The sequence below is a fragment of the Gouania willdenowi genome, chromosome 19, assembly GCF_900634775.1.
Source record: "Gouania willdenowi chromosome 19, fGouWil2.1, whole genome shotgun sequence".
NCBI lineage: Eukaryota > Metazoa > Chordata > Actinopteri > Blenniiformes > Gobiesocidae > Gouania > Gouania willdenowi.
Genome location: NC_041062.1, coordinates 5849927 through 5876346, shown reverse-complemented (window position 1 = coordinate 5876346; position 26420 = coordinate 5849927). Strand labels below are relative to the sequence as shown.

General features: G+C 37.7%; 1 protein-coding gene across 2 annotated transcripts; it reads left to right on the top strand.

Annotated features, from left to right (window-relative positions):
• Positions 1-1565: 1565 nt before the first annotated feature.
• Positions 1566-26420, top strand: ppm1bb (protein phosphatase, Mg2+/Mn2+ dependent, 1Bb). Of its 2 annotated transcripts, none has more exons than XM_028475649.1 (6): positions 1566-1996; positions 13136-13978; positions 16654-16771; positions 17212-17323; positions 18301-18358; positions 19902-20959. In XM_028475649.1, the coding sequence occupies exons 2-6, from the start codon at positions 13148-13150 to the stop codon at positions 20247-20249; spliced, it is 1467 nt and encodes a 488-aa protein (XP_028331450.1). In that variant the 5' UTR covers positions 1566-1996; positions 13136-13147; the 3' UTR covers positions 20250-20959. The 2 variants fall into 2 exon arrangements, with proteins under 2 accessions (XP_028331450.1, XP_028331451.1); XM_028475650.1 differs by lacking the exon at positions 19902-20959 and adding an exon at positions 25261-26420 and having other exon boundaries at positions 1575-1996.

Here is a 26420-nt window from a genome sequence, read left to right as displayed (position 1 = left end):
ATTAAATGTTTTTTTTTTCACAGAAGACACCACCAGTGTTTATAATCTCTCTCTCTCTTTTTTTTAAGATGCTGTTTTACTGCTTTGTCCACAGCTGTTGCACACTGTATGTCTTTATCCCAATGTGATCTTTTTGTGTGTTTGTTACAGTCTGCCACTTTAAGCCCCTTTGGAAAGCTGCGAATGAACAAGCAGAAGATTGCACTTAATGATGTGACCCAAATGTCTTCAGGCTGAAAATGAGAGTGCATGAAAGATCAGGAGCCTATGTCACCTCCTGCCCACCCACGACACAATCACTGGGTGCTTGTGTGCACAGACATGTAAACATGTGGGATCAGATTTTTTTTGAGGTTGTGCTACTTGTTCTTAGCGCTCAGGATTAGATGTAACAGGTTTTTATATACATATATATGTACGCTCCTTAACCAGCCAGACTCCAAACCATCACCTCCCCCGTCTCCTCCTGATGTCATCAGTTATCACACTCAGCCAATGTGTGTGTGTGTGTGTGTGTGTGTGTGTGTGTGTGTGTGTGTGTGTTGGGGATTGAAGTTAAAAAAGGGGACAAAAGACGCAGAGTTTAATATTTGGGATAAGCTGTGATTGAACATCCTGGGATTTGAGCTGGATGATCAAATTCTGCCAGTGTTAATCCCTTATCTTTGAAAATTAAATACACACACACACACACACAATCTAACATAAGTCTCATAACCCTGGTTCGTTCCTTAGGGATCTGTTCTGATATCTGATGAGTTTTTCATTAATAAGACACAAATTCTAATCCTGAGTGAAAAGCACAAAATGACCACAGATAAGCTTGCTTTCCCTGCACACACACACACACACACACACATTATCTGTAATAGAGAACAGTAAAGTGGACAATTTCACATAAATTATTATATTTATTATATTAATAATAATAAAATATGCTGCTATTTTTTCAGTAATGTATTAAATGTTATAGTTTATATATATATATATATATATATATATATATATATATATATATATATATATATATATTTGTTTATATATATATAAACAAAACAACAACTTAGAACAACATTATTTTTTTCTTTTTTTTAATGCATAAACTCGTATGCTGGATATTTTAGTCGACTAAAATCTTAACGTAATTTTAGTTGAATAAAACTATACAATAACTGATGACTAGATCGAGTTTGACTAAAACTACATTGTATTTTAGTGAAATGTAAAAAAATATTGCTGTCAAAATTAACACTGGCTACAACTTCTACAAAATGCTAGTTTTCTTGTGCTGCTACTTACGGTTTTACATGGCAAACGAGTGACTTGCTGGCTGTTGTACTGTTTCTGTGTTTTAAATGCTCTGTTGCCCGGTTAAAGTTAGTAATGTTCTTCGGCAATCGAGTCTAGCGTATTTTACGGCTCATCTCCGCCTGTTTAGGTCAAATTCGATGTACTCATCTATAAATCGAGCGCTCCCTTCTCATTCACCCTACGTCAGAGAACTTCGTAACCGACCAATGTGGTTGTCGCTCAGGACAGGGGCAGAGCTGATTGACAGGTAAAACAGCCAATAGCTGCCCGGAAAGCGGAAAAGCCCTCCCCTCCTTCAGCACCCAGAGTGGAAGGATAGCTCTGGCCTTTCAATGGAAGAAAGTGCTGGACCTGTCAGTGTTGTATAATATTACCCATTCCCAGTGTCCATGTTTGCTTTCGACAGTTGGAAGTGTCTTCATTTGATCTGAGGCACAGAGTGGGCGTCAAACATGCGTAAAAATCAACGCCGTTCAAGCAGGGCACCGCCGAGAAAGGATTTAACGCCGCTCAACTGAGGCCAATCTCCATTATTTTTGTCAAATAAGGAAAGCTTACACAGCTAGCTCGCTAACGTTAGCTCGTCGGAAGCAACAGCAAGTCTATCGGAACCGACAAAATCCTTCACCGAGACGCTGCACAAACTATCAAGATTGGACCGAGGTTCGTAAAGCAGCGGGAGAACGTAAGTAGCGTCCGTGGTTAGCCGGAGTTTGACAACCGCATAAGTGCGAAGCTAACTTAGCACGCCGGCTAACGCTAGCACGCACATCAACAGCAGCAGTGCCATGCCAGGGTTTGAGGTGGAGGGAGTCCAGCATGTGCGCAATGGATCGGTATTTATTTAACACATTAAGAAATACTACGTTTCATGTCGGTAAACGGTGAGAATACCGTGTGATAAGGCCTGAACAGGTGCCTTAAGGCGAGTGTCAAACTCTTCTTTTATCTCATGGGGGCCACATGCACACCAGATAGATCATTTCAAAAGGGACAAACCTGGGAAAAAAGAATGTACTTTATATAAAAAATGGCTTTTTAAATAAAATTGTGCCAAATTTTCACTTTTCCCAGTGAATTACAGCCCTCAATGCAAATTATGTATTCACAAACACCTGTGACTGAACTTCATGATGTGGTACCAAATAATGTTGGCCGTGGCTATGGATACGTCAAATGTATCCATAGACTGCCACTCTATGCATACGCAGCGCCCCTCATTGGCCAGTTTAGATCACGTGATAGGTGCACCACGTGACTTAAAGTTCCGTCAGTTGTATTTTAGCTCATATTTATTTTTAGCTACCCCCCTAACCCTTTTATTTTAGCCCTAACCCTAAAATGTTTAGTTATGTTGGATATTTTTTTTAAAGGTGGAATTTTCAGTGTTATTTAGGTTAAAATGAAAAAAATATATAGGTCAAAAGCGGGATTCAAACCCACGTTAGCAGAAGGAAGAAACCTTGAGTGCGGCGCCTTAGACAAAAAGGTCCGGAAACGTACTCGTAGTCCCTTGGGCTATTGATACGTTTAAAGTATCTCTAGACATTTTCAATAAGGCCTTGCTGTGATTTATATTCCGTGTAGAAATATACTGCAGGCTGTATAGGACCTTGAGTGACACATGTTGCTCAATGCAACATCTGAAGCAAATCCCAACATTTATTGTTAAGTTGGCTGAACTGCATGTTCCCATATCACCCATTACTGCTTAATGACAATGAGTAATAATAATCCCATTCCCTCCAAATGCTGGCCAAACAGGCCTGACCCTCACACCTATCCTGAAGTGTTTAGCACTAATACCATTGGAAAACCTTTCAAGTCCCACTAGCCTTGTCCAACATAACCCATTGAGTTTTAATTGTGTTCATTCATATTTTATTTTTTTTGGAAGTCAGTATATGAGCTTGAACTGTTTGCATGGTGCATGATCTTAAATTTTATAAGAAAATGTAGTCTTAAAACCCAGGAAGGAGAAGATTGCTGCGTAACTCCTGGAAAAACAGGGAACAGAATAATGGCCAAGAAACAAAAAAGACGCTTTTTGCGCACAAAAAGAAACAAATTGCTGTAATGTAATAAATAAGCAAGCACAGCATAATCAATCTGCACCATTTTCATTCATTTTTATCACAATTCCGGTCAACCGGAGCTAAAGGTGTAAAGGACACAGTGCCACCTATCACTGACTGATAGCGATGTGTTCTCCTGGGAGGAAATAATGTTCAACTTTGTGGGCATCAAAACGGCAAAAATTCCATTGAAATGCGTGATATGGTCCCAAAACATTATTTGTGGTAACTTTAATAACTGCCAATTGACGAATCACCTTCACGTTTTGCTTGAAACTTCACGAACCTGTGTGATTGTAGATGTCTACCTTGATGTGTCACTAGTTAAAATGACTACCAGTTCAGCCATTACATCAACATCTACACCTGTCATTATACCAGTGCATTTTTGGGTTTTTCAGTGAAAAATGGTGTGTAGATGCGCAATATTGTCCCAAAACAATCATGTAAGGTATTTTCGTGTTATGTTTGGCCTTGATTTTAAATAAAGAGGGAAAAAAGTAACACATTTGATTTTAATTTAATTTTACCCCCATTTCAGAATATGAATTCTGTTTTTCATGATAAAGGAAAATCTCAGGCCATATTTTTAGGCCCTTGATTCCCTCGTTGTCATTTTTTTTTTTTTTTTCAATGTCCAACATATCAGCTTGTTAAAATGCTGTTTTCACAAAGATAATCAGTCTCATTCACATCACATGTCAGTGTCATTATGACCTTAATTAGCCAGTCTTTGTTAGACTTGTTGTCTATTTCTATAGATGCTTTGCAGAGTTAAAAAAAACAACAAATCCATGGTTATGAATTTACTGAAACCAGCCATAATCATAAACCTTGCGATATATCGTCATATTGATATTTTAGCACACCCCATCATAAAAATATGTCAATTTTAAATGTCATTTACATTTAACATTGACATTATATTTTACAAGAAGAGTAAATAACACAATATTCACAAATATTGCTGTAAATCTGATCAAATCTAACATAAAAAAATTCACATGCGTTTTTTTAAACGTGGTTTGTTGCTAAATGATGCAAAAAGTTGATATTTGTTTTAGTTTGCACAACTTTACAATCTGCACCCCATATTTTTTTTAAATATCCTACCATAAGTGGATCACTTTTATCTTGTTAAAGAAACCATTTTTCTAAGTACAATGTATTTGTGATAAGTTCTGTCCTTGATAACTGGTGAGTAATCTGTCACATTTGTAAATTTGTAATTAAGAGAAAATCTCATGAGTAATTTGTAATAATCAAATTTAGTTTCTTCTGTCCAAAAAGTATTTATTTGAAGCTTTGTTGTCTTGAGGGTGATCCTTTTCTGACTAGACTAGTTTTGCTGTAATAATGTGAGATCTGGATACGATTGCTCAATCCTTGTTTTTCTTATTTTTGTTTTCCAAGTAAAACTAAAGACTCGCCATATTTTAAGAACTTTGCCAGCTAATTTATGTTGAGGGAGATGAAATGTCATGAAGATGAAATCTCCACAGGGCTTGTTTTATCTGCACCAGTTTCTACAAAAAAAAACTTGCAGCAGTACTGTAGTATTAGTAGTTCAGATAAGTTCAACGTTGTTGGAAAGTGAGGAAAAGTTTGTTTTAGCTATCTCTGACTAGTTGACATGAGTAGAGCTGCCTTTGTCATGTGGGTGTGCGTGGTCAGCCAAGTGACGTTAGCGCCACAGTCTGGTTTTTGTAACAGCACGATCACTTGAAAGTGTCTGAGGTCATCTTGATTTCATACACTAACAATACAATGCATGTCTTTTCAGAGGTGGATTCATATTTTTTTTTTCTTTTTTTACACTTTTGTGACCGTAATTGGCATTAAAAAGCCATAAATCCATCTTTCAAGTTTTTTAACCCATGATTGGTTTAAAATCTCAAAATAAAACATAGTGGTTCTTAACTAGGGTTCGATCGAAAATAAATTTCATTGATAATTCCAACAGCTGATTTTTGTCTGCTTTCAAAAGAAGTAAAAAAAAAAAAGACATTTCCTCAAAAACTTTTTTCTGAATTAATAAAACCATAACATATTATATTTTTAATTTTAAAATACTTTATAAAAAAAAAATGTAAATAGCGCAAATATGCATTATGATGTGGTGTGAAATTCGTTTTATTAGTTGTGTTCTTTGGACACATTGATATTATTTGTAACTAGGCATGGTTAATTTTGTGCCCTAATTAAATACATACCAAGGTTTTGACAATCACATTTAATTTTTCCAATACAAAGGGTTTGGTGAATGCACTGAATTATCCATCAAATGTAAACGTTTTCCTTGGTCTGCTCGTCTTTTTTGAACATTGCCTCCCTTTGTATGTGTTGAGATTTCATTGTTCCACAAATGGAAATACATACTTTCTTTAATTGCAATACATTTTCCAGTATTTGTTTAAATGACTAGTTGTACTAAGTCTTCTCTGTGTTGTTCTTGGGTCCCCTGGGGGGTAATAGTAGGTCATTTAGGGTAGATCTTGTTCTTACACTTTTGGTCATGCAGTCGAGTATTAATCAATAATCAGATCTCGTCACCAGCCTGAGGTTTTGCTGTATTGTTGCTTGGATCCTGCGTTCTTTGCAATATAAAGAAAGTGAAAGTTTGTTTTTTTATTCATACGTTTTCTCCATATACTTTGTTTCAGTTACAGTTAAACATGTATAATGCTGTTAGTTTTCCCCCATTTTTTCACCCTGAACAAATGCAACACTGGAAATCAGTCAGTATGGGTGAGAATTGAAATAGTTATGTCATCAGATTATTTAACCATATCGCGTCCTCAATGTATTGTAGGTATTTGGCATAAAATTTAAATGTATGAATCCCCATTGTTGATATTGAGCCAGCATTTTTCTCACCTTATTTCGTGTATCATCTTGTGATTAGTTGTGTGTGTGTGTGTGACCATGACCAGTTTGTGACATCAGTAGGTGTTTGATTTGTGTCCCATTATGTACATGATGTGTAAAGATTTAGCAGCAGATAAAGTAAGAGATCAATTCAAGTCTCCAGCTGTTGACAAGCTTATTTTAAAAGTACGATATAATATTGGCTTGTTGAAGTGTTGATGGTTTTTTAGAAAACACAAAATTCTGATATGATCCCACATCTAAGCTAATATTCAGGTTGTAGCTTTTGTGTTTTTATATTACCAGATTGATTGTCAATTTTCTATTTATTGATTCCACTGTTTTTTGATAACTTATAATAATTTTATGATATCCATGCATGATTAGTGAAGATTTTGAACCATTTTGTGGCTATTACATTTTACCAATTGGATCTATATTAATGTTTTGATGTTAAATAGAATTTTTAACATTTTTTTTAAAGAAACTGCTGTTAAGATAACTGAAGATTTGCCATACTAGTTACCACAATAAGAATAAATGTATCACATTGTACAGTATGTTTTATAATTCTTGGCTTTTTTATATGTAACAATTACTTTTACCTTGCAAGTCATTCATTTTTTTCCTTCACTGGTTTGATGAAACTGTTAAATGCATTGAGTTGTACCCAAAAATTAGTTTCATTACATATCGCGATATTACCTACAAATTTCACCTGTTTTTTTAAACTTGCGAGAACAAGTAAATGGTAACTAACTGTAATTCAAGTACCAATATCAAAATAAAAACAAGTGTGTTTATCAAACTGGCACATTGTATTTTTCAAAAAAGTTTAACTTCTGTTTCTACAACAGATTCTGATTCTAAGTTCTTAATTTATTTTATTTTTTTAGAACATATGTTTTAATCAACTTCTAAGCTAAAATGCATTGAGTGAGGACTTATGTGGTTCTATATATATATATATATATATTAGCACTATTAATTTTTTTTCTTTTTTCGTTAAAATTGATTTGTACGTTTTTTGGATCGATACGATAATTGTGCCGAATCATTTTTTTTCTCACGCTCTTATTCTTTGGACTATCTTCTTTTCTGTTTTTACACGTTTTGTCATTCCAGCTGAATGTAATGCATTTAGGCATCATTCATTTTGATTCCTGGTAATTCTGTTGTTTTTCGTGCAACCCTTTAACACCTATCATCCATTATCAGATATGCCCATGTGCATCAGGAGGAGTTTCTGTTATAATTCAGAAATTTCATGTCCAACCGCAGAGACAATCTGGTAATAGTGAATGTAGGATAAGGTCAGCGCTGGTTCTGGTAAATGTGTTCTCCAAGCTCTTTGTTGGTAGTTTCAGATAAGATGTAAAGACAGATTGGAGTGGCGTTCGATTCAGGTGTGTCAATAGATATCGTAGGAAGGCGAGGCTTTAGAAGTCTTTTTCTTTCACAGAGGAGAACAATTGCACAACACGAGTGGTGTAGTAGGCCAGGGTTGGTTACTCCAAAGTCCGTTGTGCAGCTTTGAAAAAAAAAAAAAAGTCGCAACGGTTTTCACCAGGCTGTCCTATTTCAGAAGCTCCACCAAAGGCAGCTGTGAAATGTGAGCCCATGGATCATCTGCAGTTTTCACTCACTGTCCCATAGCACTGTGTTTATGCTGCTTGGTCAGTGGAACGCTGCTTTCGTCTTCTTTTCTTTCTACTGTGTGAAGAAGATACTGTAGAAACGTATCACATGATTGCTTTGCTGTTGTCAGGGGGTTTTCCATCAGGCAAACAGTCGGCACTCACAAAGTTCAACACGAGTAAGAGCATGAACAAGCATTTCATTGACGGTTTCACCAGCAATGACTAAGATCTGATTCTTTATTTTGGTAAACACAGACTGTAAACAAGTGTTTTATAACCAAAGTTAGATTTGTGTATGGGTGAGAGCCTATTTTCATATACATTTGTCAACAGATTTAAACCATACAATAATTATAATTTCCTTGCTGCTTTGGCCTATTTCGGTATTTTCACATTTGTCTTGGATATTAGATCGATGATGGGCTGCAGAATTTGGCAAATTCATGTAAATACAGGTTTATTTCTTTTTTTATTTGCTGTAATTTCTTAGAGAAGACTTCAAATTTATGTATTAAGATGTCTAGAAATAACATCCCAGTGTGAAATGAAGAGGGAGCCAGGAAGGAAATTAAATATATATATATATATATATATATATATATACTGTGTGTGTGTATATATATATATGTATTTTAAAACACAGCCTTTCAAAATGTAATAACTAAATTTTTATAATTGCAACATGTTTTTTAAATGGCACCTATGTACATATCTATACTTCTGTAGTGTAAAACTATACTCAGGTTTTGTATATTACCAGTAATTGCTTAAACTTTTAGAATTACCTCTTGAATTTTTTAATCTTCTGCATTGATTTTGACCTGCCAGTTTTTGTGATAACTATTAAAGTTAGTTTTTTTTTTCTTACTATATTATGTGTGTTGGCTAGAGACTTTGATAGCGTGTTTATATAGAGTATCAGTGAGGGCCTCTCTTATAGAGGAGGCCTTTGGATTCAATATTGATCATAGTCTATAGAGACCATGATAACGCACCTTAAGTGTTTTGGGAGTTAAGAAGACACTGATCAATTATTTCAGGAAATTACTTGGTACAATCTATACTGATACATCTTTACGTTCTAATGTGTGTATAATCCGCAGTCTGACTTTTTTTGTATTGATTATGACTTACTGGTGTTTTTGCCTCATTGACGTTTCCTTTTTTTTTTTTTTATCAAATAAAGTAAAAATCTGGGAAGAGATCTCAAGTATTGGGTCATTCAATGTCATTTGAACAAATTTTCAGGACATCCCACGAACTTCGGTCTAAAACAATTCTCGAAGTTTCTGAATTTTTTTTTTTTCAGATTTGAGGGGCTGGCATGTCCACCAGATAGGATGTATAGCAGCTCTTTATATGTTCTAAGAGAGGAGGTGGAGCTATATTGCCATACCAAATTTCAGTTTCCTATAGGATGTAGTTCCTGAGATATTGGAAGCTGAAAATGGAAGAAAAATAAGGACCCACTAAAATCGAGACATACCCCCCTCACTAAATTGGCCATATCTCAAAAAGTGTTCATCCGATCAAACAAAAAATTTAAAGTGTGCCTATTGAATAATCACGGAACAATTGGTACAAAATTTCAGAAATTTGAGACTGAAGTGCTTGGACCATTTGTTATAATTACATGAAATGACCTTATTTCCTTTTCACAAGAGCTTTTTAACATCATAATGTTGTAAGGTACTTCAGTGGTTCTTACTAAAGGCATGTTTAAAATGTTGGCAGTTACTCAAAGATATAGTTACATGAAAACTAATGTATCTATATTAGCACACCAAGCCTCTATAGTATACCCAGACAGTTGTTTGATCTTGACATGTACAGAGATATTGCTGAAAGCCGTGTGTTAACTCGGCTTCCACGATATTAGCTGTTTTGTGTGAATGTGACTGTGCTCTCGCAGTAGCATTTCGACTCTGCAGCATTATGTAATCTTCAACCTTCCACTTCCCTCTTCGTAGCCAGTGGTTTTTGGCAGACGCGAGTCTCGGCATCAGGGGGGTGTTAGTTTCGGCTTGTGGTTGAAGCACGGGTGACAGGAGTTTTAGGGGTTAAGTGGTCGAGAGTTTCTGGTTTCTGTCTGATGTCACGGTACAGCTATTTTCTCAGTTCATCTGCACTGTGCATGTTTTCTGCTCCCACTCTTATGTACGATTCTAATCACAGAGTATGTGCATGTTTTTACTGCCTGCAAGGATGAATTCAGGGTTAGAATGCTGTAACTGCTTTAATGGTTGATGGCGTTTGTGTGTGTGACTTAAAGAGCGAGTGAGAAAAAGACGGAGGGGGATGTCGATGAATGAAGCTTAGCCTGGATGCTTGCACTGCAGGGTGGGTGGTTGCCAGGCAACGGCAGTGTGTTTGTTTTATTTTTAGAGGGAATCGCTGTCGGTGAACATAGCACAATCATCTCTGACACACACATGTGGACAGTTTTTTTTTCCCATAATTACAATAAAAGTTCAACCCTAGCAGAGTTCTAAAGATGATGGTGATAAAGGCCTTGGTATAAGCAACCGCACGTCAGGACAGCTGCAGAAATATGAATGGCACTAGTGCTTATTGCCTCACCCTGTTCATGAAATCTAAACTGGCCTGGCGTATTAATAGAGCATCGTCTTCAAGCTCATACACTGTGGCTTCATGCGCAGAGCAGAAGACTTACACTCTTATGCTTTCCTCTGAAACCAACTTTAGTGACTCGTGAATTTAAAAGCCTTTTTTGGGCACGGTTGTCATCCCGTATGTGTGCACACTTGTGGGAAGTAATGTTGAAAACCTAAAGTCCATTGATGTTTTAGTTTTCTCACTTGTATTGCCTTTTTAATTCAGAGGTTGCCTCTGGGCTAAAACATAAACCAAGTAGAGCTGGGCAATATATAGAGATTCAAGATATATTGAGTTTTCTATGTTGGTGATTACAATTTAAAAAAAGTTACAATATCTCCCGTATCAAGATATATCAAGATATATATATATATATATATATATCTGATCTGGTTTTAAAATACTTGTTTTAGGAGTTGCTGCTTTCACTACTTCTTCCGCTAAACATGGCACACTACAGAACTCACTCATACGTTAATAAATGTGCCAAATTTAACCCAGAATTGTCTTTCTAGTAAGACTTCGTTTGAAGTAAAATTATAAAGATTTATATCTGATGTTGCTATTTTGAGAAAAGATTTTAAGATATGAGTTTTGGTCCATATCGCCCAGCCCTAAAACCAAGCAATCAATTTTCTCTTTCATAGTTTTTGTAATGTTAGGTTTTCTGACATTTAGGTCCAAATAAAAGTGCACGTGATAGAAAAAGTTCTTCACCCAACAACTCTGGAGATATTGAGGTTGATCTGAAGGACTAGTTAAATTCAAATCTTAACTTTAAAGAATTTGCCACTACTTTCATACTGGAGTCTGTCCCAGTTGCAACCATTTGAGTGCGGTACATACACCTTGCTCATGGTGCCGGTCAAACATGGCCTTGGTTTTTTTTTTTTTTTTTGACCAAAACCCATGATGAAACTTAAAACGACTATCTCCATGCTGTGATGCAACAAGTCTACTATCTACTACTTGATTTTTTATTTATTTGATTTTAGATGGTTCAATTGCTGCTTAATATTTTCAGGTTTATCCTGTTTAAAGTATTTCCAGGAAGTTGTCACATGCATATTTTTGGTTTCAAAGAATAACTTGACCTTTAACGCCTTATTCCAATGATCTAAGCCACTCATCCCAGGAGTGTAAATAGTCAGAATGAGATGAGAATTGTTAACTAGGGTTATTTTAGATTGTGCTTAATCAACTTCACCTTTTTATGTCTTGATCAACATTTAGTTATTGTCAGACTTGTCTGTGACTAGTCTGTTGGCACAGCTCCAGTGGCAGTAGGTTAGTTTAACTCAGCTTTTTCTTTTATGACACAGAAATGCAGAGTCATCTGAAGGAAGCTTGTCTAATACTATTTATACAACTGATGAGTTTGATAATGTTCCATTTAACAGGAGAGTGATTGATTTCTAATGCCATTAGTCAGCTGTTATAATCACTTGCCTTGATTAGAATGAGTAAGCATGAATTGGTAAAATTGCCATGATTTACCCTTTATCCCTATGACTAAAAACACCCATTGGTTAATGGTAGGGCTGGGCGATATGAACCAAAACTTATATCTTGATATATATTTTTTTAAATGGAGATGGACGATATACATCTTGATATTTTTAATTCAAATAAAATCTTACCAGAAAGACAATTTTGGGTTAAATTTAATGATGCAAAATGCCACACAAGCACATTTATTAACAAACGGCTGCACAATATGTGCCGCTTAAGTCTTTTTCTCCAGTAAGAGACGGCACATGTGAGTGAGTTCTGTAGGTGTGGCTTGTTTAGGGGAAGGTCTGGGTTAGGACAAACTCAGCAATCCATGCAACTGTGCTTTTCATGCTATTCTGAGAAGTAGAGAAAGCAGTGACTCCTAAAATGAGTATTTTAATGCAAAATAAGCAATAAAACAAAAAATATATATATATATATTAAAATGGGCAAAATTGTAATTTTCGACATCATCAAAATAGAAATCTCAATATATCTTGAATCTCGATATATTGCCCTGGCCTAGTTAGTGTTGATATGAGTAATTCTACGCAAGAACTTCAAGGAAACACGTAATTTGCCGTTTCATTCATGCTCGTTACAAGTTACTTTAGCGTCTGAACTGCTGTTTGATTAAAACCCAGTCTGATTTTACTGAGAGGCTCCCTGATGATGCACTGTATTTTTGACGGTCTCTATAGTCGCTAGTGAAACTTTGTATGTGATCAGTTACATTTTTTTTTTTTTTTTGAATATGACCGCAAGTAAAAATTCAATTTATCCCTTGTCAATGCTATATTGTAAGACTGCTGAGTCAGTACTGTCCCATTTGATTTCTTGCGAGCAACTCAACTAATGGCATTACTTCTCTCCTTAAAGCAGCTTTAGATGTGTGTGCTAATCCTCTGGTCTGAGGTTCCTCTGAGGCTATCTGATCTTTGTCATGCCTGGATCACTGGCTCACCGCAACCATTGAGTAATTAAAAGCACACTGTGCTTACAGTTATAAGCAAATGACTGAACCACTGTTATGGATGGGAAATGTATACATATATTTAATTATCATTACAAAAATGAACATTTTATTTACTTTTTCTCTTTCCTTTTTGTCTTCTTGCTGCCGATGTGCAGCTTTAGGCAGCGATGGGTGCTTTCCTGGACAAGCCGAAGACAGAAAAACTCAGCGCGCACGGCGAGGGCAATGGCCTGCGATACGGCCTGAGTTCCATGCAGGGCTGGAGAGTGGAAATGGAGGACGCCCATACAGCTGTTGTGGGTCTCCCCCATGGACTTACTGACTGGTCCTTCTTTGCCGTGTACGACGGTCACGCAGGTTCCCGGGTGGCCAACTATTGCTCGGGTCACCTACTGGAACACATCCTGTCCGGAGGAGCAGAGTTCGCCTCGGGTCCCGGCTCTGTGGAGGGCGTGAAGGACGGCATCCGCTCTGGCTTCCTGAACATTGACGAGTACATGCGCAGCTTCTCGGATCTGCGGCAGGGCCTGGACCGCAGCGGATCCACGGCGGTCTGTGTCCTGCTCAGCCCAACCCACCTGTATTTCATTAACTGCGGCGACTCGAGAGCCGTGCTAAGTCGGGACGCCAAGGTGGGCTTCTCCACCCAGGACCACAAGCCCTGCAACCCCCGCGAAAAGGAGCGCATACAGAATGCCGGCGGCTCGGTCATGATCCAGAGGGTAAACGGTTCCCTGGCTGTCTCCCGGGCCCTCGGAGACTACGACTACAAGTGCGTGGATGGTAAGGGCCCCACGGAGCAGCTGGTGAGCCCCGAGCCTGAGGTATGCGTATTGGAACGGGCAGCTGAAGGAGACGAGTTTGTAGTCCTGGCGTGTGATGGAATTTGGGACGTCATGACCAACGAGGAGCTGTGTGAGTTTGTCCGCTCACGGCTGCAGGTGTGTGACGACCTAGAGAAGGTGTGTAACTCAGTGGTGGACACCTGTCTCCACAAGGTGAGCCATTTCCTTTGTTGCTACACTGGGATTGTGATTATACAGTTAGTGCATGTGTGTCAAACTCAAAGCCCGGGGGCCAAATCCGGCCCTTTCGTGCATCAAATTCGGCCCACTCGAGAAAGTAAAAATTATAGAAAAAAAACATGAAACATTTTATTCATGACCAACTAATTCAGTTGTAGATACAGTATCTCATATCACATGAGGGCAGTCATTTTTTCAGTCCCCAAACTCCTAAAATCAGGGAAATGTATGTGAAGATCCTGCAGGGACTGATCTACTCACATACTTTATTATTTATATATCATTTATACGTGGAAGTGCGAACCAGGGCACATTAATGTTGAATTTGAACCTCAAATCTGTGGCCCATTTAAGCTGAAACTGGTCTGTATTTGGCCCCTGAACTAAAATTAGTTTGACACCCCTGCCTTAGTGTATGGAAAAACTAGTCATCTATAGTTTTGGTTCTTATAAAAGAAACTATTTGAACATTATATGGTAAATCAAAGGTTCCAAAAGTTGCAAAATGCTTGATTATTTTAAATACCGGTATATAAAACTCTGGTTTAAAGTTTATGCATAGCCATATTAAATTAAAATGTTTTGCATTAGACAATCTATTTTTATTTATGAGTGATGTTAATATGAAAGAAAAAAAAAAATTTTCACTGTGATTTGTACTTGCGATTACTGTGAAAAAAGACATTGCAGCAAGAAGTTATATGAACTGTAGCGTTTTTATTAAAATATTTGCCAAAAAAAAATGTGATTCGCAATTGAAAAAAAGATTTGTTGTGGCAGCTTGATAATACACTATTATATTCTGTTTGGACTTCTTCCTGTCTATTAGCTTTCTAGGGAAATTATTTAAAATGTAAAATAGTAACTTCTGTGCAGAACTTAACTCATTCACCACCCCAAACGTGTCCTGGCTTTCTACAAAAGGCAGTGAACCAATGGCTACATGGTTATTTTTACTTTACTGGACAGGTTATGTTAAGTAACAGCCATACGCTGTCATAAATCTACTGTGCTGCCACCGCCTCTGGTGATGTATGTGACACTGTACGACGCTGGCACACACTTACTGTGGCCACGTTGACTTTTACAAGGTAATGACAAGGTGACTGTTCACTTGGTTGAAGGCCAGCCTGTCTGTTTGTCCTATAAATTCCCGTTAACAACATACTGCTCCGTGTTCTGGAGATCCTACATGTGTAAAGGTTCATCTTAAATATGTACAAACCTGGTTTAGGAAGGCCACCTCCTTCCTGAACGTTTTAGATGTTTCCCTGCTCATTTAAAGAGTGTGTTTTCATGTAGAAACTTAAAGTACTTACATGGTCAAGAAAGTGAACAACCAGTTTCGGACTGGATTACTTTCAGTGTTTGCAATTTGAGATAGGGGTGTAAGAATACACTCTACCAACGATTGGATTCAAATCCCCATTTAAAAAAATAAATAAATAAATAAAAATACTGAAATCAAGATTGGGATCCAATGATGCACTTAACTCCTTTTAATTTGATTACATAGAGATTATATATTTTTTTTGTGAAAATACAGATTTTTCTTCATTTAAAACGCACCAATCTTTGATTTGAGTTTTTTTTTTTTTTTTTTTTTATCATAATAATCGGGATTCGAATCGAATTGTTGGTTGTGTGTATCCTTACTCCCCTACTAATCTGCAGTAGGGATGTCCCGATACAACTTTTTCACTGCCGATACGATACCGATATTGCAGCCTTACGTGTTTGCCGATACCAATAATCAATCAATGCGATATCGGTATGAATCATACATATTTTTATTACTTATTTTGTATTGTGGAATGTGAGAAAAGGCTTGATGAAGTGATTTTACTCAGAGAACAATAGTCAACAATTCAAGTTCACTTTAGTTATTTTTACTGTCAGTATATTGTGGTAACAACTGAGGGCGGGGACAAAAACATCGGAGCACTTATATAGTAGATTTTATATGCTGTACGATAAAATCCGATATTCATTTTTCTGGCTGATATCGGACCAATATCCGATATCAATATCGGATCGGGACACCCCTGTTTATTATTAACCAATTGGTTTCATAAATTTTCACTTTCAACATAATATCTACAGTATTCTTCAATTGAATAAATATAATAAAATATACAGTATATCAGAGATTTTAGATGCAGTCCGATACAATCTGATTGTTGTTTTCTGGCTGATATTGGACCGATATCCAATATCAATATCGGATCGGGACACCTCTAATTTGCAGTCATTGTCGTTGTGGAAATTAAAGCCATAATGCTCATGTCTGAATCGTTGTTACATAAAAAAATCTTAAATAGGGTATGGTTCCTGTTGCCCAAGCTCTTTTTATGAATCCAGTACTTTTTAAAAGTATTATTATTTTATTCTCACACACGCACAAGTGTCACAAATTTGTGTCCAGCTGCTGGCCTCAGCAAACAAGGAATAGAGCACACTTAATATTTGTTTGAACAACTTTGTATTTATGAAATTATATTGTCTTTTCTTCATCAGTGTTAAATGTTTTTGTCTGAAATGCACAATAAAATTATAGTGGCTTGTTTTAGAAGGTAATTGTTGGTGTGAAAATACAAAAGATTGTTGTCATTGGATTGAACTGTTATGTGCCGTGTGTTTTTTCGCAGGGGAGCAGAGACAACATGAGTGTGGTCCTTGTGTGTTTACCTGGAGCTCCCAAGATCTCTGAGGAGGCTGTAAAGAAGGAGGAGGAATTGGACAAATACCTAGAAACCCGCGTGGAGGGTCAGTAGTACTGACACAAAACTGAATTTGGAATTCCTTTAAAAATAAATAACTTTTTGCTGTTCCGTCCTTTTTTTTTGTTTTTTCTTCAATTGCCTAATTCAGTGTTTTAGTTTTAATCATTTTCAATGTCCCGTTATAAGTTCTCACCAGAAGGAGAACGTGAAACAAGTAGCCACGTACTGCGATCAGATTCTGTGTGCATAGTCGGGACAAAACAAACATTCTTTAGGTAGTACAAATATTTGAAATCAGTCTGCTACAACAGAAAAAGGGCCAGCAGGAATCTGTCAGATTTTATTTATTTTTCCCCACTGCATTTCTGTGCCCCGTGGAGTCAAAGGAGGTCACTAATTCCTCTAACTCTGTGTGCAACACACTGTAATCTTGTTTCACTACACATCAGATTATCCTTGACAGTTTTGTGCATGCGTTGGCAGAGCTTCTGGGAAACTGCGGAGAGGCTGGAGTACCCGACCTGGTGTCTGTCCTAAGGAGCATCGCCTCAGAAAACATCCCCAACCTTCCACCTGGTGGAGGACTGGCCAGCAAGTAAATACATCTATGTATATTTCATAACGATTCAATCCTGAAGACTTTCATGAATCAAAGATGATTTACTTGAAATTGCTTCTTGAATGTTTTTCATGGAACATTTTTGGAGTTTCGAGTATTGCATTGTGAGATGTGGAGTCCCAATGGATCGATGCATAGAAGTGTTTTTACTAGGGCTAAAACTTTAACGTGTTATTTGCAAATAAATAAGAAAAATAACTATTTGAATTTTTTTTTGCACTCCAAACTGCGTGTTAAATTTCTCATTTCACGAGTTCCAACTATTACCATAATACTGAAGTCGTTAGTTAAAATAAAAACACCGGATGGAAAACGAAAGCCCAGTTGTGTGCAAATTATATAAGAAAGTTTGTTTTTGTTTTTTCTTTAAATCACTTGATGTCAGATTTACTGATCTATGAGGCCTACACTAAATTAAACTTTCATCTCCCGCAGCTTTAAATACATCAATTACAATTTCGCCGTCATGCACCAACATTGCATTAAAGGTGAAACTGCTGTAGATTTTTGGTCACTGATGGGTAAAGTAACACCTTTGTCTCTTGTTGAGTGATATGTATACGAGACAGTAAGTGAATGCTTATATTTTGGGGCTCAATTCAGTGTGGCCTCTAATCCAGCATCTGTGGATGTCCTGAAAATAAAGAATTGTTAATAAAAATGTATACTTTTACTGGTGATGGCAACAAATGACGAAGCTCAAATCAAAAGCTGTGATAAATTGCAATAAATGTCTGTGAGCACCTTTTATCTTTTGTATTGTGCCAGAACCAGGCATCATTATCAGATATTCAGGAACCAACTGTAGTGCTACTCTCTTAATGCACAGAGATACTTAAGTTTCCATTATAATATAAATCAATATACATTTGCGGAAAGAAAAAAAAAAACCACAATAATCTTATTGTTGGTTGGTTTTCGTTAAGCAGGATGCTGTCTGTGTGTGTTTGCAGGCGCAGCGTGATCGAGATGGTCTACAACAAGCTGAACCCTCAGAGAGAAGAGGAAGGGGTGAGTTGACCTCTTTCCAAAACTTCTTCACCCTTTCACATTCTCCACCTCCCTCCTAAACACACACCAATGCAGACAAGGACACTTTGTTGCCTGTGTGTGTGTGTAAAATTTAGATGTTAGCAGGTGAAGGACAGAGTAGAACCTCAGTGGATGGGATTACATGTTGAAAATGTTGATTTCATAGACATTGTGAACGGGTTGGCATCAACGAGAAGTGTTTGGTTTGCATCATTGTGACGAAGAAACTAAATAATTCAACACTAATAATAATGATAATAAAATGCTAGGCTACACCTAAAATACATTTAAAGTAAGAGGAAAAAAGCTAAAAATGGCATTGAGGGTATTTAACAATTGGCTGCTGCCCAAAAAGTGATTAATTTCCAAAGACAACATTTACCTATTTGGTCATTTTTCAGTCTGCATTTCAGTCCATGATTAAAGAAAATTGGTCTGTGTATCCATTTGATTGGTTGATAGAAAACAAAAGCTGACATTTTCCCGCAGTCAATAAACTAACATGAATTCAGTTGATTCTGTTGTTAATACCTCCTCTGTTAGTCATGAAGAAAAACATTCTGTATCATAATAAACAATATAATACTGTGTGCGTGTGCGCGTGCGTTGCAGAGGTGTAAAGAGTACTGATATTTCCTACTCAATTAGAAGTACGGTTACTTGATTTAAATTTTACTCAAGTACACAAAGATGAAATCTTGCACAATCGGAACTTAATTTATTTTCCACTAAGGCATCTATGTCAAATTAAAGGTTTGTCAAAATGAACAATTATTTAAAAAATAATAACACCAATTAATTCAAGTCAATATAAAGAAAAATCTCACGCTCTAAGTATAGCTAAATTTATTAACTCTAAAATTGAGAAAAGAATTCTGTTTTTGGTGTCGTGCATTACGTTTAATATGATTGGTCGGCTATGATGTGATACATTTGATTGTTGTCTGGTCATTTACAATGTCTGTTGATCATTTTAAAACAAAAAAAATTATAATTTAGTAATGGTTGGGTGTAGAAATTTAACAAGTTACTTCTTTTAAAATGTACTTGAGTACAAGTGAAATCACTGATTTTGGAAATATACTCAAAAATTTACCCATAAGAGCAACTCAATTACAGTAACGTGAATACTTTCCCCTCTGGTCTCTTGTCTAGTATTCAAATCTTTATTTAGCTGTTAAAATGAACTAAGACTGTGCATAAAATAAATGCACGTGAGTGTATTTGTTATTGTCTGTGAGTGGGAGGCTAACAGACGTGCTCCTCCCTCTGATCACACCACTCAGTGAATATGGCAGAGGGTTGTTGGTCCCAGTGTCAGAGCCAGCAGCCGCGTTAGCATGAACCTGTCCAGCTGGTGCCAGAATGCCTTCCAGATAGTCACGCTGCCTTGTGGTAGAAACCCGGGTCAGGCACAGCAGCGTTAGCATCACACCGCTGCCGCCGCCTGTCAGATGTACCTTTGTGTGTGTTCTGTGAGCGTGGAGCGTGGCTGCAGTCTGAACCTGGCGTGTCACCTCAGGCCTGTGCGGGGCGAGAGGAGGAGGAGGAGGAGGAGGAAAGTGAGGAGGGAGGTGGCAGCACGGCAGCTCATCTGCTTGAGGCCCTGCGGCAGTTCCGCCTTCACCACCGGGGGCAGTACCGCTCCGTGCTGGAGGATTCCCTGGCGTCCTACCAGCTGTGCGATGACAACGCCGTGGAGGGAGACGGCGACGAGCGCAGCAGGAGCGCCGCGGACTATGGGAAAGACGGCCAGGAGCCACCTGCCTCCCCTCCCTCCCCCCCGTCGCCCCCGCCCTCACCTGCCACTGCAGAGCCGGAGCCTAGCCAGGATGTGCCCGCCCCCGTGTTTAACCCCTCCTCCGGCTGAACCCCTACCCTTTACATGCTTCACCCACCCATTCACACTTTATTCCATCCATCCATCCTCAGCGCTGTAGTGAGACGTGCTATGACCTCTCCTCCTCCTCCTCCTCCTTCTTCTTCTTCCGCTTCCCTTCCTCCCAGAACTTGAGTCGCCACGTTGTCCTTTTTTTCAACTTTGTTTCATTTTAATCTCATCTAAAAAACACTTCAGCTGTCAACTCAAGTTCTGTCTGCAACGCACATGATAGAGAACTCTTCTTTTTGGCTCGATGTCATTTCTACACAGATGATGTTTACAGTAGAAAAACAATCATTGAAACCTTTATTTTGCTGACGAAGCCAAAGTGAGCCTCGCTTCTAATGGCCGACATTGACTATTTTCTGCTTCTGGCTGAACCCTCTGCTTCCCTCAGCTCCAGACTAACCCCCATCACCCCCCATGCCTGTGCAGACCATAGACTAAATGTATAAAGGACACTGATGATGACATGGTCTGCTGGCCTTCAGACATTATTCTGTGTGGGTGCGTGTCTGTTCTCTGTTCACTTGCATGACTTTGAATGACGGAGAAAAAACAGAACAAATATTACTGAAAGTTAGATCAGTGACACAAAGGTGGGTCAAACTTATTTGATCAATAAAGCGTGGGTCAAGTTTTTTAGTTTCTGAAATTATGCCTCTAAAGCTATAATAAAGTGTTACCCATTCTGCTCACATTATGGGCTTAATTCATCCTTATTTAGATCTGTTTAAAACCTAAGATTTGAGATGTTCAGGCTAATAATCATGAGGCTAATAAATTAGTAGTAATAATGTTCCATATAGAGATTTTCTAAGTGTGCATATAATACAGGATTTATTGGAAACAGTTTTTTTTTAATGGTTCATCTTTTCCAACAGTGTCTAGTGTTTATTCCCACTGTAACTCCCTCCTGGAGGAAAAGTATGTCCGTTATTGCGCCCCCTCCTGGGAAGCTGCTCATTTTGGCAGCGTCTCAATCTGACAGAATTTGTAATAATCTGAAGCATTAGTAGTAGTGGGTGTAATGAGGTGTTCATTTTTATAAGAAACTCTTAAGCACACATTTAGGTGGTCACCTCAGTCTATTTTTATTTTTGTTTGGTGCTCGAGGCTTTTGGCTTTTCTTGTGTTAGTTTAACCCTTTATGCTGTGTACAGTAAACTGTGACCCTCAACAGGCCTGTACCTCCTTATTGCTCGGCTATCATAGTTATATATGAGCATATAAGTACTATAGATAGATGTCATATATGAGCTCTAATAACAAGAATGATTTGTAGTCATGCAATGGATAGGAAACTACATTTATTTCAGGTGTTCGACTTAGAGCAGCGGATCTTAACCTTTTTTTGGGTCGTGACCCCATTTTGATTTTATTTAAGTGTGTTCCAAATACAGAGTAGCCAGGATTAGTGCACGACGTGACACTGCATTTTATTTGAACTAGATTTATTTTTGAGAAATTTCAAGTATAGAATACAGTTGTTTGTTGTTTATAGTGTGTGATGTGTTAATTTAAAAAAGAATGATAATTTAGGAAGTTTAAAAATGTAATTTTATTCGGTAATTTTTTTATTTTATTTTTTTAACCAATTCTTAGACATCACAGGCGAATATATATATCTTTGCGCACTAATAATGAAATCATTGCACTGGCTCCAAAAGTTGAAAAGACGGAAACGGAAAACTTCAGGAGGAAAAACCTTTTTTTTTTTTACCTCAAAATCTGGATTATTAAGAGTGTTTAGCTGTAAAAATGTCTTGATTATGGGCGGGGCTCCTGGAGCAGTTAAGACACGCCCAGTCTATACTATTAAATCTCCAAAGAACAATCTATGCTATGCTAACTAGCTACTCATTTCTCACATTCTTTTCACAATTTTCTCTATCAAACCTACTCACCACCGATTGTAGAGCCAACAGGTGCCAGTTTTTATTGGAGGGGCGGGGCTAACAGTCCTGGTTCGTGACGAAAAATGTCACCAAAATGTCTCAAACCACCATTCTCAGCCTATAGCAAAATTCTATTTTTATAGCAAAATGCGCCAAATTGAAATACGGTACTTTGTGTCAAGAGTTGGACAAAAATCAATCAACAATGCATCTTAATACCAAATACATTTGTTTTCAGCAGAACAAAGTGGGTTTAGGGTTTGGTTACTCTTTGAGTCACATGCATTAAACTCAACGCCCGGGGGCCAAATTCGGCCCTTTAGAGCATCTAATTCGGCCCAGCAGAAGGAAGTAGAAGTTACAGGGAAAACATCAATTATTGTGTAAATTGCCAAATAATCCAGTTGTAGAAATATCAAATTCACCAATTTAATGAAACTCTACAATATTTGCAGTTTTCCTTTGTTTATATTACATGTATTGAGGAAAGAACTCTCAATTTTCCCCACAAATCTTACAATTTCCCAAAAATCCTCTAAATTACACAAGAAATTGGTAACAAAATGAAGAATTTTTGAAGGGAATTTAACTGATTTTAAAAACTCTTTTCCCCTCACTTGAGATCAAACTGGTCCGTATTTGCCCCCTGAACTAAAATGAGTTTGACACCCCTGCTTTAAGTCTAACTAAAAAGTCACTGCTGAACTGGATCTATGTTGAACCAGCAGCTAAAGTCTCATCAAACTCCACTGGAGGTGTTTTTCTGCTTCAGGCTTTTAACATCAAGGCAATGTAGCGTAAACTACTTCTCAGCAATGCTTAAGTATTAATGACTTTTCCAGTAAGTTCCTGCGGCTGATATCGTCTGAGCTCTTTATTTCCAAATTGAACTTGCATAATACGCTCCTCATAGGGTAAGACAAACTCTGCTCCTTTACACTTCATACACACCTTTTTTTAAAGATTAAAACGCCAGTGTTTATTCATCTTAATCAGGGAGATGGAGATTTTTGTGAGCTTGTAAAAAATCTCTGCAACCAGGAACTCTACTAACGCATGCTCTCCACCTGTTCCATTCACCTATCCAAAGCCCTTAGTCATCAGGAGGGGAGGTTATGCTAAATACTGTGCGTATGTCCGCTTGTGTGTGTGCGCGTGTGTTACGTGGGACTTTTTGGTCCTTTACCTGGCAAATTAACAAATAAAAGATTAATGGTTTATTGCTACTATATGTGTCTGTCGATCACTGTTGTTTATTGTTTTTTTTGTCCTTTATGCCAAAAGTGTTATATTTATTAGAAAATAGAGACCCTTGAGATCAGAATCTCTGCCTCTTGTTTTTAGTCTTTTTTTTTTTTTTTCTTTTAGCATTCTAGCTTTAATATCTGAAGTTTTGTACCAACTCTCTTCTGTCAACTTTAAGATTTTTTCTTAAATTTTATCATCCTCATATTGACGTGTCATTGTCTCATGAAGACAATGGAGCAGTTCTAGTAAACTAGTGGACCATAGAAGTTTTCCTCTGCAGATACTTCACATTCTCCTGTTGATTTGCTTCTTGGTGAATTTAGGCCTCAGATTATTTGCTTGGTGCACAAGAAGTAAATGGTTAAAATTGCTGCTCAAGTTTGTTTTAATCGCCACTGTAAACACACTGCTACTGACAGTCGGAAAAGTTTCATGCATTGCATTGTGGGATGTCGAGTCTCGTAGACTGATGCATAGAAGTGTTTTTTCTCCAGACAAGGACGACAATATTTTGTTCTACTTATCTTTCCGCGTAAACCCTAAAATAAATGTCCACCATAGTTTTTGTTGCATCATTCATTCCCTGTAAACTTTATAAATGTGTTGGGAAGTCACTTTGGCAGTGTTTTTTTTTTGGGTAAACAGAAAAAAAAAATCACAGTAAAAACGCGTTCCTCTACAGGACTTCACATCCCACAATGCAATGTGGGGAACTTTTCCAACAATTTCATCATGTTATATTTCATTACTTCTGTTTTTTTCTCTTACAATCATTAAAAAACTTCAGGCTCATCAACATTACAATCTCATAACTGAAGTGCTTAAGGGAACCTAAAGTTGCCAATTCTACTATGATGAGGAATAAGAACTTTCAGTCATATAATGTGAGGAATTCTCCGGAGAAGAGGAGGCGTGTCAAATTCTCAAGGCCGACAAAGCATTTGATTAAACCTACAGGACGATTACAAGGGAAATATTTATTTACTGTAGATCAGGGGTGTCAAACTCATCTTAGGTCAAGGGCCACATACGACTCAAGTGGGCTGGACCAGAAAAATCCATATTTTGGGAAGGAAAACACAAATATAAAAATGTGGTTCCCCAATTTGCACTTTCACATGTAAGAAATATTGCAAGTCACTTATAATATCCTGAATGTTAGGCAACTGGTCAGAATTCCATTAATTTGTAACTAGTTTTCTCTAAATTTGCCCTAATGCTGTGGGAATATTGGCGCAAATTTTCCGGGTTTTAGGAAGATATTACCGTAAAATAATGGAGTTGTATTGCATGAGTGAGATGAACACATGGTTATTTAGAAAAAGTTGTGTTTTTGTAGTAATTTTTGCTTGGAACAAAATCTACCTGTGGGGCCAGACAAAATGCTCTGTCGGACCGAATTTAGCCTGCGGGCCTTGAGTTTGACACGTGTGCTGTAAATTAAATAACTCTATAGTTCAATTACAGATCTGTGAACCTCAACAGGAAGTAGAGGCAAAATAATGTTCAATGGGCAATTTTTCATTATTATTTTTTTTTTTGCCTATTTCAAATCAAACTGGGCTTAGTAATTTTCCCTTGTATTAAAATGAGTTTGATACTCCTGTGTTAGAATAGAACCCCCACTCTCCAACCTTTTCCTGTTTTTAAAGTCTGACAGTTGATTGAGTCCCTGTAAGGTGAGTCATAAAAGTTTCAGCTGGATCTGACGCCGACGGGGCGCGATCGATCACTTAGTTTTTATGGAAGGAAAAGTAAGACATCAGGAGACATAAATAAAGCAACATTCGTTTGATGAAACATTTAACAACACTAACGGAAACCTTCTCTTTTCAATCTCTTCATTCACCCAGAGCACCGGAGAGCTGGATGGCCCCTGGTAGCCGTGACAACAAAAGCCCCTCCCTCTCCTCCTGGCGACCTGTTGTGCGTCCATCGCGGAGGAGAATTGTGTGTGTGTGTTTGTGTGTCTGTTGCACCGTGTCTTTCTCCAGTAAAACGAGGACATGTATGTGTGCTGGAGTGCGTGGGTATGTTGGATTTGAGTGCGTTTGCAGCATCGGGACAAAAATAACACAGATGACCAGCTGTTCTCTCTCACACACACACACACACACACACACACACACACAGGCGCACACATTGTGTTCATCCACGGAGGAAAAGCTCATTCACTTTTCAGAAAATGTTGAGATTTTATGAACAGAAGCATTGTGATGGTAAAGATGATTTTTACCATTGAGGTGTTTGGTTTTTCTTTTTTCCCCTGAATGTTGACAATAAACTAAACATCAGACTATGTGTGTGTGCGTGTGTGTGTGTGCGTGTGTGAGAAAGACGGAACATAAAGACTTTGTAATTCTTTACCTGGACATTTTATTTTTTGTGCTTTTTTTTGTTTTTTGGTTTGATTATTGCTCAACACACTCTCTCGTTTCCTCTTAAAGACACACATACACACACACAGTTGTATTTGTGCACCGCATGAGGAATCCAGTTCCACATGTACGACTATGTGGTTTTTCTATTGGATAAGATGATGGTGCGCCATTGGCTGGGACTGACTGAAGCCTAAACACCTCTGGATTGGCTGATCTGTGGAATTGATTTGGATTTTTTTTCTTCTAATTAATGCTATTAGGATGACGACGATGGTAATGTTGATGCTGGGGTGGGGGGCGTTATCACTGAAGATTGGGGTGCGAGCTGAGCAGAAGCAGTTGTATCACTGGTTGGACTTCCTGGATGAAGAGGAGGATTAGGTGTCAAAATGGCTCCTCCCACTCCGAGTCACATGACAGCAGACTATCCTGATGGAGGACTTTTTTTTTTTTTTTTTTTAAATGTCCATGAGGTCACTAGCTGCTCGCTGTGTAGAGTGAGTGAATTACCTGTTTTAACTCTGGTCCTGGTTCTCAGACTGCGTTGGTAATGTTTGTATTGCTGTTGTTGGATTGCACTCACATTTGATTACAGAAAGCGTCTATATATGAAATAAAATACCTGCCAAGGA